The sequence below is a fragment of the Cotesia typhae genome, unplaced genomic scaffold, assembly GCF_013202065.1.
Source record: "Cotesia typhae breed Kobodo isofemale line unplaced genomic scaffold, CoteBio_Ctyphae contig_33, whole genome shotgun sequence".
Classification (NCBI taxonomy): domain Eukaryota; kingdom Metazoa; phylum Arthropoda; class Insecta; order Hymenoptera; family Braconidae; genus Cotesia; species Cotesia typhae.
In genome coordinates this window covers 1,365,887-1,380,849 of record NW_027423741.1, presented here as the reverse complement: position 1 = coordinate 1,380,849, position 14,963 = coordinate 1,365,887, and the positions used below count along the sequence as shown (strand labels likewise).

At 32.5% G+C, this 14,963-nt stretch overlaps 1 protein-coding gene across 1 annotated transcript in view; it reads right to left on the bottom strand.

Moving 5' to 3' along the window:
- The window catches only part of LOC141526237 (Fanconi anemia group J protein homolog), a 41,320-nt gene extending 26,590 nt beyond the window's left edge, over window positions 1–14,730 (bottom strand). The window contains exons 1-4 of the mRNA XM_074241115.1: window positions 14,579–14,730; window positions 14,145–14,362; window positions 13,739–14,061; window positions 13,552–13,663 (exon numbers count right to left, since the gene is read on the bottom strand). Of these exons, the coding sequence (XP_074097216.1) occupies window positions 13,552–13,663; window positions 13,739–14,061; window positions 14,145–14,352 (643 nt within the window). The 5' untranslated portion in view covers window positions 14,353–14,362; window positions 14,579–14,730. The remainder of the gene's footprint in view (window positions 1–13,551; window positions 13,664–13,738; window positions 14,062–14,144; window positions 14,363–14,578) is intronic.
- Window positions 14,731–14,963: the final 233 nt, after the last annotated feature.

Sequence of the window (14,963 nt, the reverse complement as noted above, 5' to 3'; positions counted from 1 at the left end):
TCTATGTAATTCTATCTTTATCTCTAGTAGTTGTTATGCAAATTCTGTCCTATCCAGAATATACACATGTATATAGGAGTACTGCAATATCAACGTGTGTATGTAATGCATTAAATCTGGGGTGGATATTGTATAGTAACTAAAATTTAATGTAAACCTATTATATATCTTCTGTTAAAATCAATGCAACTACCTCATCATTTTTTCATGATTTTTTAATCTGTACTCATTAAATCTTGCACGTGATCTTTGAATTTTTTAAATTTCAATTTAATGTGGAAAATTTGCTAATCGAAGGAATTATTGTGAATATTACACTAATAAAAAGTATTATTTTAATTCAAGAGAATTTTTAAAATGAAAAATTTACTTAAATAATCAAGAAAAATTTCTTAACAATTTTTCAGATTCTGAAATTTCTTGATTTTATAAAAAAAAAAAATAAAAAATATAAATAAATTTCTTTTTCAACTCCTCAAAATGATTTTTTTGGGAATACAGGATTTTTTTTAAATCAAATTAATTTTTTTTTTTTTAGAGTTTTCATTTTTTTTTTTTTTTAACTAATTAATTTAAAAAAATGTAACTATCTAAATTATAAAATCATTCTTTAAATGTTTAAATTAATTTTTTTCAACGATATAATTAAATTTTATGTTGCATAATTTTTTTATCTATAGAAATTTAGTATGTTAAAATGAAAATTGAAAAACGTACGTGTTATTTCACAAAGTAGACTAAAAGATATAAAAAAGGGAAACTTAAACATTTGAATGAAGGAACAAAAAAGTAATCAACGGAATAGTAATAGATTAAAAAAGAAGGGATTACAAAGAGCATCCTTTGGAAGATAGGGAAAAAAATAATAATAAAAGAATTGTGAAAAATTGAGAATCAGGCTGCTAGAAAAGAAAAAAGGACAGCGGGATGAAAAGCGATAGAACTAAAGATTAAAAAAAAAAACACTGCTAACACTAGCATGTCTTATAGTTTTCTCTGGGTCTGGAATAAGGAGTTTTCAGAAAGGCAGCGATGTCGGCAATAATAGAAAGAAGAAAAACGGAAACGTTCCTTCCGTCGTTTTAACTCCCACAAGCTACCTCCTCCACCTTGCGCTTCTTCTATTTGTACTTCTTCGAGTTCCAAGTTTCAACCCCCTAACCTCCTTCAATACTGTCCTCATTCCGAGCATTCTTTATTACTTGAAATACCCTTACTGTCTAAAAGAAATAAATCATAGAGTTGCGACTCGCGGGCGTGATAGTTGTAAAGAAAACTAAGCGGGTAAAAGCAACAAAAAAGTGCCGGAAATATCTGAAAAAACACTTAATAAAACCAATCGGTATTGGCTTTTGAATATTTTTTTCTTTCATACTTATGAATGTCGAGCGATAAACGAATGCTTTTAGATTTAGGAAAAAAATATTTTTGAAATACATTGAAAAATAGTTTACGGAAGAGAACGAGGGAAAAAGATAACTTTTAATCAGAATTTTATTTGGGTATTTATAAAAGCTAAATACTGCAGCACAGCACATCCATGTATAAATAAATGGTGATGCACTGCAATCCAAGGTGATATTTACTTTGTTTTTAAGCATTATTGACTAAAAAAATGCGTCAAATGTGAAACTCTAGTTTACATAAAAAATTTAATTTTTACTAAAAAAAATTTTTAGACATTAATGTTTATAAGCACAAATTTTTAAAGAATAAAAATAATTCTTGGGTGAAAATTTTGTTTTTTATATTTAATAACTGTAATAAAAAGCACAATTCAACTTATAATTATTTTCATTGATTGCTTGAACCAAATAAATCAAATATGCAGACCAACTATTTATTGTAGTCCAAGTTTCATTAAAATCCGCTCAATATATTCTGAGGTATTTGTGAGCTCGATATAAATGTATGTGGGAGTGAAAAGTGAATTGTTTTGAAATTAATCTGATAGGATTTCTCGAAATTTATGCCAAATATTATATATCAATTCCAACAAAAATATGCAATAATTCTAGTTTAATATTTCAATAATGATAATAAGTTAATTATAAAACAACGCAGACTTATTTGCACAATTAACTTTCTCGCTAATCATAGCTGCTGAAGGGATAATTTTGGCTTGCGTAAAAGTATTATTAAAAATATAATTTATTTTTAATAATTAAGTGCATTGAGTTAAGTCGCCGAGTTCTGAAAAATTAAGACACCCTGTATGTGGTTTGGTTCTCGGCTACTTTAGAATATTGACTACAAGTTTGATTGTCTCCACTACAGATGGCATCACCAGTGTTAAAAGACGCTTCCTTGATTTAGTACTACCAGGTCGTAATTTTCAGTAAATTATAATAATTGGATAGATTTTTTTATTTTAATTGCAAGTTTGTCAGATTTTTTATTATTCTGTTAAATTTTCTACGCGTTGATAATTTAATAACGATTGTATTAATCTAATAATAAACATTTAAAAAAAAGGTGTTTTAAAATAAATGAAATTGCAAATAGAAAAAATTTTGATATTTTAGATAAAATTTAATTTACGAATAATAAAGATTTTTAAAATTAGTCTTGCTCAATAATAAATTTAATAATGAACGCACATAAAAATAAAAATGTTCTTGGCCGATATAACATAAATTTTTGATTAAAAAAAAAATATTTCGGAGGACTTAGTATTTTTTACAGACATCAGTAAATTGTCTTAAAGCTATTTTAGTTTTCTTTGAAAATTTTCTTAGTTTAAATTTTTTTTCTGCCGAGTTAGTACAAAAATGTGTACAAATAAAAAGGTAAAAAAAAGAGCCTTTGTCATGTCAAATTCATTCATAAAAACTCGGAGATAATCCACTATTTATTTGGCTAAATATTATTCTAAAAAATATTTACCCTCGGTGATAATTGATAAAAAATTTGTAAATACTATATTATGAGATTAAAATTTTTTGTAAACGTAATCATAACATTTTATCGATTAAATGAGCATAACAATGCACACCGTGATGTTAAATAATTTAATTATTTGATTAATTAGCAAGAGCAATGAATATAAAGCATCGAAATTGATGATATCAAGAGCGAAGAGCCCGCAGATGAGAACGGATTCTTGCGAATCGAATGAAGAGTAAATGTACGTTATTTATACCCATAAATACTTTTATAAAAGCATTAGACAAAGATAGATAAAATGATAAAACATAGTAAGAGCGAGTAGATCGCGGGCGCGCGCTTCCAAGCAATCGGCGCGTTTGCAGTAGCAATTAAGAAAATTAAGAGTCATTAATTAGTATTCACTTCCTTCAGTGCTCGTAAGCGGCAAACGCTCGAGGACCGACGATTCGACCATCAGCAATGCCGCCGGAATTCTTACGGCTGAGGGTACATTATCCGGCCTGGTGGTCTATCTCTCTTAATCTTTTGTCTTACATACTTTATTATTTTAATTTTTACCTCTTTTTCTATCCCATTATTGCCATTTTATGAACTTAGTACTCAACTAATAACGAAACTAGATCGCGCTACATCAAGACTTCCGCCGGTTTCCGCTTTTTTCTGCCGTGTCCGACTTATAAAACGATTTTCTCACCTGCTGTGGAGTAGACGGTTGTTTGAGTTTCAACGAAATGCCGGCCAATTAATTTGTCTTATTTTTTGTTTATTTGCATTTAAATTGTTACAAAAAATAATGTGTAATAAAGAATTTTTTGAATAAGAGCTTATTGTTTTAATTTTATTGCCTTTAGTTTTTTTTATTATTGCGTTAATTGTGGAATTTTAATTTTATATGTTTACAATTAAAAGTCCAAGCAAGATTATGAGAGCGATTTAAAAATTTTTGTTCCATATTAAATATTAAATATTTGATTTAGTTGATGTTTTTTTTTTTTTTTTTTTTTTTTATATTAAGATCTGTAAAATTTGGAAAATTAAATAGAAACTTTAATGAATTCTTGTTCACCGAGTCCAAATGAAAATAAAATAAATGAGACAAAAGAATTTTGATCAAACAAATATATGAAAAACATCAATGAAAAGATTTTAATAAAAATGTTTTAGCCGCATCATTTGTATTTATAAAATGTTGGTTAAAAAATTAATATTCATAACCTCTCACAAATGTTTTATAGCCACGTCTAGTTAGTAGAAAGCTTAAAAAATTGCAAAGGGAGAAAGATGTTGAGAGGAAAGGGTGAAAAAAGTCGGCGTCTTTGATCTGGTATACACGATTCACATAGTGTTTCTCGTAAAAGTGCAAGCGAGAGAATTTTAAAATAAAAAAGGAAAAAATTATATATAATCTTACAAGCGTTCCCATATACATATATGCGATTCGGAAGGGCTACATCACGCTGTTATCATCGTGTTCTCGGGTGTTCTATACGCGATTCACTTTTGATTGCGCACGTGCAAATGAGTTTATTTGACTCGACAGCTCCAAAATTTCTTCTTCGAGACTAATTATTTTTTTCTTAATAGTCGAAGATTTTTACAAAGATATATTTTTCTAGCTCGATGCAAGAGAAAAATTATTGAACCAAGAAAATCATTTTAAAGAACTCTATCAAATAAGAGCTTTTCAACTCAAAGAATGTAGTGTGTATTCATCTTATAATTATTCAAGAAAAAGCTGCTAAAAATTTTTAATCTAATAGACACAGTAGAACTCGAACATCAAAGAAACACTAAAATTTCAATCAGACACAGATACCTATTAAACAAATTGAAAAACTGACTTCAAAGTTTAAGTGAAACATGAATCCTTTACGTGTCTTACATAAATTTCTATTTGCTACACCGTGAACAACATAAACTTGATCTTCTTTCTGAGTTAACATTTTTAATTATACAATTTATTAAAAAATTATTCAACCCCAAAAATTAACAATAAAAAAATTTTCTCCATTATAATTTGAATTGCTCTTGTTTTGGATTTTGTTTGCAACAAATGCTTGTAAGTCTAAGCCAATCACTTTAATCAATCTAGATGTAAAATTGTGGTATAAAAAAAAATCTAGCGTACTGCAAGAACTTTAATAGGTGTTAGTTGTTCTACCATATGAGGCGAGCGCTGTAAATTAAAAAGACAAATTCTCTCCAAATAAGTAGCTGCCTAATGAAGTGACGTGATGATTACTATTAACTAAATAAAACGATTCGACATCAATATTTGAACTATAATTTAAAATTATAAGTTTAACTACATAAACATGTCTATCTACAAATGATCTCAGTAGATCCTAAACTGAACAGAATGCAGTCTCAAAGTTTCTGCACTTAACACGGAACTCATGACTTTCGAGGTATCCTGAGCAGTTGCGTGTGCAAGACGGGTTACTTCTTGTAAAGTTAAACAAGTGGAGAAAGAGAGAGAAGGAAAGAGAGTAAGATCCTGTACCGTGTGAATCGAAACTATGCAAGAAGGAATTTCGATAACGGATTAAAGGTCGAGGATGCATGCAGAAGTGTTGAATTATCCTTTTAGCTAAAAGGGAAATCAACAAATTCTTAAAACAATTGAAATATTTAGCAAATTATTTTCTTTATAAAATAAACTACTGAGATAAAACAGTGAAATGTATTAAAATATTAAGATTAAAATTTTTTATTGTTTTTATTTTTATTTATTTTGATGCCTTTTTCTATTTGGGTAAACAAACGGCGCTTAAGGATCACGAAATAGATATCCGAAAAGATAATTCTGGAACAGTGGTGCGAGAAGTAAAGGGAGTTACTCGTTTTATCTTTATCTCTCTCGTTCTTTGCGAACTGGGTTCTGTGTGGTAGTGTCGGTAAGGCTTTACTTGTCGTTCACTGGGAACTGGATTCGTGTTGTCAGCGTTCGGTACACGTACTACGAACGCGAACCTAGTTAACACGGGCCTGATACGGATCTACATGCTTGCCGCGGTGGCCCGATAAATACTTATGAGCCACCTTTCGTAATGATCCGCGCGCGCGACAATCGTTCCTACTTGTGAGGTTGTATAAATACTTATACATTCTATACTTAATACTGCACATGCTCAAATAATTTATTACGCGAGTACCATTAATAGTAAGTCACTTTAGAAATGTAATTTTTACGATTTTTCTAAATATTTTTCTAAATATTTTCTAAATATTCTAAATATTGGCTATAGAAAGCACCTGAGAATTTTTCCAAGTTTCTATAAGTCAAAAATGTTTTGTATAAAGTCAAATTATTTCATAAATATTAATAGAAAAAATAATTTCGAGTTTTTACATCTTCAGTAGAATAAATATGAATGAAAAAGAAAGAAGAGGATTTAGCATTTATCTGTTGGTTACTGAAGAATTATGTAAGTAAGCGAGTTTGAGAATCCGCGAGGCAACGACGGCGCCCTCGGAATCGCGGCGCCTTTTCGAATAGGACTCGGCCTCGTTCTTCTCAGAATGGGAAGACAGTCGGCGACGCGACGACTATGCTGGATAGGGCTCCGTTCGGTATACGGTGTTCGATGTATAGAAGTGACTAAGATACAAGAGGACGAGGGCCCATTACATCCAAGGAATTGGAGATCGAGGACGAAGAAGCAAGACGAATAGTGGGGACTTATGAGGCGAGGGAAGCTCCCGCGTATAAAAGAAAAACCGCGAGGACGGTGGATAGGAAGAGGGGCCGAAGAACGTTAAGGACCACCCGAGAGAGGAGTTGAGAACGGGGATACAAACCGTCGGCGCTCACCGAAGGCCTTTGGGGGGTCCCTTATCTTCTCAGAGTTCATCCGGGATCTGCCCACGGTCTTTACTTTTCCCTCTGTCTCCTTATTCTTCATCTTCTTTTACATCTATTCACTCTCCTCCACCACCACCAACACCACCCCCTCGTTCTCCTCATTCTTTATTTCGTTGAATCCATTATCGATCGATTCTTTACGCAACTTACTCCGGCATAGATCCATGAAAAAATTTACAAATGTATGGACGAAGAAAAACGCTTGCAAAAACCACAATGAAAAAGTTGTGGCTTTAATCAAAAATGTATAAAAGTAATTTTTAATTTTTAATAAAAATAAAAGACAATTCTTCACATCATTTTTTATAAATTAATTAAAGCACCGAGTCTGCTGTTGTAAATTCGAATATTCATGATGAATTCTGTGGAATTCCAAATTTTTTTGGTGTAATAAATTTGTAAAAATCAATAAATAAAAATCTCGTGCTAAAAAAAAAATTAAATGGACTTTTTTTTTTTTTAAATTCAAGTACTGCTTAGAAAAAATAATTTGAAAATTTAAAAGGGATAATTTTTAAATGGTAGATGTTATTTCAGATGAACATGAAGAACGATAATATTCAAAAGCACGCGATGACAAAATTAGTAGAAAATGAAGCTGTCTCCAGGTAAACGAATCTCTGCTAATCTTCGGGACAATCAAATCAGACTAGCTGTGCACGCGTGTCTGCAGAGCGGTCCCACGAATTGAAGAAAAGAGAAAGAGAAATAAAAATAAGTTGAAAAAAGTAAAAAAGAAGAGCTTCAGGATCAAGAAGGAGCGAGAGGCAGAGGGACGGAGGAACAGAGGGACATAGAGTAGCGGCGCTTGTGCGGAGGCCGTCGGATTCGAATGAGCACAGCTAAACTAAACGAAAAACGAAGAGAAGGGTAAGCCACGTTTAGTTCGGATGTTCGTATGTGAGATTGTCGTCGGCGGTCGTAAGCGCAGAGGCAATCACGAGGACTACGACAACGACGTGAGATCCGTTGGACCCGCATGTGAACGCTCATTGTCCTCCGGACGTGTACGCGCCCATAGCCCATAGGTACCTTAATGTCGGCAGGATGAAAGCGTGGGTAGCCTTTGTCTCTTGTAAGCGTGAGTAAGACCGAGTGGCTCAGTACCAGCTACTGGGCACTGCGGGTAGTCTTTAGCTTGGACTCACCGATTTAACATCATTTTATACCCTTACCTTACCAATTCATCTTTTTCAGTCCCATTACAATCCATTACCATTTCGTTATTTATTCTCATTATTGTTTATTATTCTTTTAATTATTTATCAACTTTAAATTCTCATTATTCGTTACTTTTAATTTCAATCACACTAAAAAAAAAAATTTTTGGCTGGAGTTTAAATTTTCTTGGCTGAAGAAAATATTAAAGATGGTAAAAAAATTTCTTGCATGAAGTCAAAGTTTCTTGAGCCAAGGAAATTTCTTCTTGCTCCAAAATAACTTTTGTCATAGACTAGTAGTTTACTTATAACTGTGAAAGAATGAACAGTCACCGTTTGAAATAAAACGAGAGAATCCACCACGATGTATCGATGTGACGTTTTCGTTATCTGGTGTATATAGATGCCCTCACTGAAATTACACTCCAATTTTGCTTGTTCTCCGCCTCTGGGAATAATGCTCGAGGTTGGTACCACGGTGTGGTACCCAACCTCATTCCTCGTGGCACTCTTTCCACCCACCTGGATAGCTCATTCCTCTCCGCCCCTTAGCCATACCAAAGGAAGGACATTATTAATGTCAGTACGTCAGCGAGAACGTCGCGCGTATATTCTTCCGTCCTCTTCTCTTCCTAGAGAACAGCTCGCATGTCTACGCTATTACCCGGACCCGCCAGTGCGATATATAATTCCGCGTTCACCGATAATTATTATGAGCCAACCGAGCAACCGAGCTTCCTGTGTCATGACAATGCGACGACGCGGGATGACAAGGTGGATATGTCCTCGTATTCCCGTCACGTATTACATAGTAAAGCCTTGACGTTTTATATTATACACCGACAACCACATTCTCCACCAATTTTGTTCCCGATCAAGAGTCCTCATTTTGTTCACCTGTACCGACAAGTTCACCCTACCAGGCTTTACTTCTCTCTTATGAATCTTTGATAAGTAGATACCCTAACAGAGATAGAAAAAAAAAAAAAAAAGCAACACGCTTCACCTTTCTGCACCATTGGTAATAAAGTGACGTTTTATCCAAGCATGCGATTCCGCGATAAACTTTGAAAATTTATTTGGCATCCCTTGCTCTATGTTTCTTCGCTTTGTCAATTTCTTTCTTGGCTTTCTTCTTTCTCACTAGCATAAGCCTTCACCGATCCTCAATTTTTATGCTCCATTTTTCCTTGTATCTCTTTCATTTTTTTCGTGACCCTTCTTCCTCGCACCCTTTAAGAAACGATTTTAAGCCGCGACGCTACCGTGCCACCATCGGCCACGCAGATCTTTTTATTTTATTTATTTATAAATTTTTCTTACTTTTTATCCACTCTCTTCTTTTCCAGAGTACCGTCACTCAAGTATTCGAGTACTATTTTTTCGCTGCTGATATTCTCTTCATCGTACGCCAACAGTATATATATAATATGAATGTATGTGTGTAAATATGCAAATGTATAACTAGCAAACTCGTATGACGCGTGAGTAAACGCGATATCACATCACATACAACAAACTTATAAACTTCTCGTTATCATGCTGCATACGATCTAGTTGTTACGCTCACATATCATATCATATCACATGATGGATTACATGCGATGTTACATATGTCGTGGTTCATGAATTGGTACTTGAAAATCTCTACGAGGCTCTTCTGCGAGCGATCATCTTCCAGTCTACCTGCATATCTGTGATCATCCTAATGCACCTTGCTTTCGCCGAGCGTAGTATTCATGTTTACTTGAATTTTCTATACGAAAATAGAAGCAGTCTGCCTGCTGGGAAAATTCTTACTGTGGTTAGTCAGATAGACCGTCATATATTTCAATCATCGACTAAAGAACAAAAGCCTGAGGTTTTGTTTAGTGACACTTTGAGACGTAAATTAAAGGTGGAGAAGAAAACCAAAAAAAAGGGAGTCAATTATAAAGAGTAAGGTCACAAATCAGAAATTTCAATTTGTTATCGGGATGATCTAAAACCTGTGAGAACTCGATGATGACACGCCCACTAGATTACGAGTTTGAGAGCAGTCTTAAAAAAAAAAAAAAAAAAAAAAAAAAAATGAAAATTTATTTGTCATTTTTATTTCTCGTGCGACCTCCGAGCGACCTTTTGTTGGTTTTTTTAGCAATGTCACTGTTTAACAGTCTGTAGATTGTTTGTCGAACTTAAATTTACTAATTTATGCAGTATAAAATATTTTTCATGACGAAGTTTTAACAGTTCAGCGGCTAGTAGTACCACTCGAGGTGAGTTGTACATATAATATATAATATAAAATAAATGATATACCTTAGATCTTTATATTTTATGGCTCTAGAAAGAAATATCATGCGACGATGCATACAAAAAGGAGAGAGGAGGACAATTGTTATACTTGGTTGATGCTTCGTGTCGAGGTTACTTTTCCAAAAGTTCTCGACGTTAATAATTGTCTATGAAATATGATAGTTCCGAGGAAAGTATTATGTAGAATCATTATACCCTCGGAAATGAGTCCAGGTCTAAGAAAATAAATTTTAAATTAGACTCGGAGACATCGTGTACTTGTGCACAATCATGAGCACGACATTAAAAGTATAAATGTTTTTTTTTTTTGCTGAATAAAACTCATGAGTTGCATCAAGACATTTGTTAGTTGCGAGGAAATACATGGTGGCATGATAATTTCAGTGAAATTACTTGGTCAACAAGATAATGAAAGAACACGATGACATTTTTGGGACGTTTGCATTATCTTAATCAAGCTTTTATAGTTGATATTACTAATGAAGCATCACGATTGTAAAGTAATAAAATTATTCTGGAAACTTTATACATAATATTTGTCGCTACTTGTAATAGACGAGTCGAGAATAAAATAAAAGTTTGCATGTCATCTAAACAGTCTTTGGCTACAAATTATAGCATAACAAAGACACGTGGAATGTTCCTCATCGTCATCATCATCATCATCATCATCATCATCATCTTCTTTACCACTGCACTGTCTGGGTGTACATTATGAGGAACTTATTTTTATTTCTTCAGTTAAAGTTGTATCATACTTATATTAACTTCTCTCGAAACTAATTCTACATGTCGTTGCGACCATGGGAATCGCGGGAGCCTGGAATTACAACATTTATGTTCCAGTGTGTTCCTGGCATGGTGAGCAAACGGAAAAAGGAACATGAGATAAGAGGAAGAAAAAGAATTAACAGAGATACGAAAAAAAATGAAGGACAGAATAGCAAAAAGATGAGTTGAGAAAAAGTAAACTAGTGAGAGAAGAAAAGAATTGAGGGACGAAAAAAACTTAGATAGGATTCCGCACGCAAATTCGACGTTAACGTTAGAGAAACGTTTAATTTGACGAGTCCCCCAAAATGGCACGCGATCGTTTTCGTTTGCCTTAAAAATGTGAGACCGGGACGAGCTATCTTCTCCCCCTTTTGGAGGAGTATACCGATCTTTACTGTCTCCCCGCGCCTATGCAGCTGCCTCGTTATCGACTAAATTAAACGGCTATGACAAATAACTGGAATTTTCAAATTATCTAAATGCTATAGTCTATCTGATAATCTCTTTCAATTTTATAGACAAACCCCTTACTGAGGAACTTTTTAACTGTTTGCACAACGAACTGTCATTATTGAATATCAATCATCATTTATTGCTTTCAAGTTTATATTCTTTAGAATTTACTTTTCATAATTGTTTTGTTTACTCTAAATCAATTATTTATTTGAAGAATATAATAGTTTATACTCCAAGATTGAGACGGTCAGTTAAAATTAATTAGTTTCTTGAGATTTATATTTAATAAAAGAAAAATTTAGTAAAATTTAATTAATACCTTTCATTGAAAGATTTCACGCAACAACTGCCTTAATAGGTATTATTTTTTCGTGTAGGAGTAGCTAATAAATTTAATTTTTAGCTGTCAATAGATAACACAAAGTACTAAATATCTGACTCGACGAAATAAATAAAAGCTCAACAGCAATATATAATTCACCGCCCTTTTTTTTAACACTCCTATTAATACTATCACTAATCAGATAGCACACATGCGAGTGAATCGATTTTTAGATTATTTTCGGAGAAATTTAGTAATACTAAGAAAGCTAATAAGTTATTTCGGACAGTAGGGATCTGAAACTCATCAAAGTTCGAGCATTATTTGAGTAATATCAAATTTTATTTATTCTGAAACTTAAAATAAATCCTAGATTTAATTGTAAATTTTTAAATAAAATAAATTGACAGATAAAATAAAACCTGACCTGAATTACTTAAAATATGAAATAAATTTGTTGGATTAACATAATTTAACTTTGAAAATCATAAATATGAACAGCAGGAAGATGATGATTTCATAGACTAACAGAAACAAAGCGCACGTTACTATTAACTTAAAATAAGCGTTTGAATAATTTAAATTGATATGGCAAGCGAGGAATTGCTAATTGTTGGTTCGCTTTCTTGCCACGCTTTGTTGGAATGAGGGAGAAAAAGGTGGGGGTGGCCAACAGCCGTATCTCTCTTTGCACTGTTTCATGAGTCGTGTCGACGTTTATGTAGTTTCCACACTGATTTCTCATAATACGTACGTGCCACTTAATGTTCGTGCGAAAAGAACTTACAGTAACTCATTTGTAATTAATTACTGCGAATTAATACTATTGTATTATATAGTATCATTTAAATTGTGTAAGTGTACGTATGAAAACATATTACCGTATTACAAAAAGTTAAACGTCTTACCAGGCAAAGGAAAACGACAGTTTAAATACAATACCTAGGAACATTAAGATATAAAACAAAAAAATTTTCGTCGAAAAAAAAATGTTCTAATTACGTTTTTTGCCAGCTTAAAAAAGTTGATAAGAACTGTATGGCTTAATTTTTTTACTGCTTGTAGAAGTAAAAATAAAAAAAAAAATGAGACAAGGAAATAAAAATTGGGAATATCCCTTGTGTAGGTTGATTTGAATTTTCAGAGGTTCACACGTTCCAAAGACTCAGCAAAGTTGGAGGTAAAAAGAGCAGTCAGTTTAGCTGGCTCGCAAGACTCTAAGATACGACTGCAAGACGAGGACGAAGCTAACGACCAAACGTCACGAGACAATACCCAAAGAAAACGCGATGGCACGAGTCGCAACACAGTAAACCACCAACTATAATATTTGACAAGTTAGAAAGCTTTAGCTATAAGACTTGTGGTCATTTTGTTAAAAATTAATAAACCTGCTGGACTGTGGCAATCATCTCTTTTACCATTCAATATTTTTCAGAGCACAATATAGCTCTTGTTATTGAATTCCATTGAATACTTTATATGATAATTTTTTTATCATGCATCAGTTAAAATTTTATGACATTGAAGTTAGCAGACAATTTTTTATAAGAAAATAAATCATCATAAAAAAAAGGACTTAAAGATTCCGCCTAAACACAAAAAATAAATTTCTTGTGCCAAGAAAATTTTAAGGAAAACAAAAGTTATTTTGGAGTGTAGTGTTTAAAATTTTCTACACCGCATATTTTTAATTTATGAAAAACAAATATTTAATTCCCACTGACTTCAATATAATAAATTTTTAGATATTTAAAAATTTTAATATTTAAATAATAAAAACTCACGAGCATAGTGTTCCTGCCACGCCAGAGCTCCACAGAGTAATGCTAAAGTTTTTCCACTGCCTGTTGGACTCTCCAGCAACGCATGTTCTTCTTTAGAACAACCCCGAATTAGCTATAAAACCACCAGCATTGATTATTATCTAAAAAATTCAAAAGCATATAAATTATAAGCATATAAAATACTTACAGCATTCATCACTGCAATCTGTGAAGAGTAAGGCTTCAATGGGAACTTGACGTCAACCCCAGCAATCATCACAGAATGGCCAGATTGAACTGGTATTCTCGTTTTACCTTTATCATTATCTTCATCGTCAGTCATAAGTTCGTCGTCATTCCCGTTGGTATTCTGTCTTTTGGATTCTCTTTCCAGCGGACTTGTATTTCGTTTCTTTAAAAATTTATGGAGTGACGCCTGGGTCTTCTTATTTGGCTGCCACTGAAACAGTCCTGATGATCCTTGGATTGGTGGTGGTACATTTAATTTATTCTCTGATTTATCTTCAATTTCTAAATTTTAAAAAGACAATTTATTAGATAGTCTGTAATTGAATTAAAGTTTTTATAAACAAATTTATTCAATTTAATTTTACCTTCTTCTGAAAGTAGTGCACTTTGTTTGTTGGGAGACAGGCTTGGGTCTGCATTCGTTTCATCAGATGATATTTCCAAATTATGGCTGGGTAATTGTTGATCAGAAGTTGGAGGTGCTTCATTCTTTGTTGAAAAAAATTTTGATGTTTTAGATATTACTATCTTTGATGGTTGAAATTCATCAGATGAATCATCCTCGGACATCATTACAACTATTCTGTAAATACAGTATATTATAATAATAATTATAATTAATTAAATTTTGTTTTTATATTATGTGACTGTAATAAGAACAATTGACTTAATAATGTCATTGAGTACAATTTGTAAAGTGACAACAGTTGTCTATTAAAATATCTAACCTCGAAAAATCTCCAATCAACTTAACTAGAGATTTGTGTAATTTTTAAATGACAACAAAAAAATTTATTACCTGGAGGAATAATATTGCAGCAAGCTTATAAAAAAATATAAAAATAAACAATTGACAAATAATTTGTTACGGTGACACTAAGTACAATCATTACAAAAGAAAAAAATAAACGACAGATTACCCGCGTGTTTGCTGTTTAGTGCGCGGCAATTCATTGTACTTACTGCGCGTGCGCGACTTCGAGCTAGAGTTATACTATCGATTAATTGCATTTATTAAATAGTCGATAGTCATAAAGTATTAATTTGAATTAATTCGTATAAAATAAATTTATTAATGATTTTTTTCTGTTTGAATAAAATTTTTTTAGCAATTAGTTTGAATAAAAGTGGATTTAATAAATTACCAATATTCATAAGGAGTTAGTACAATAATTTGCCACTTG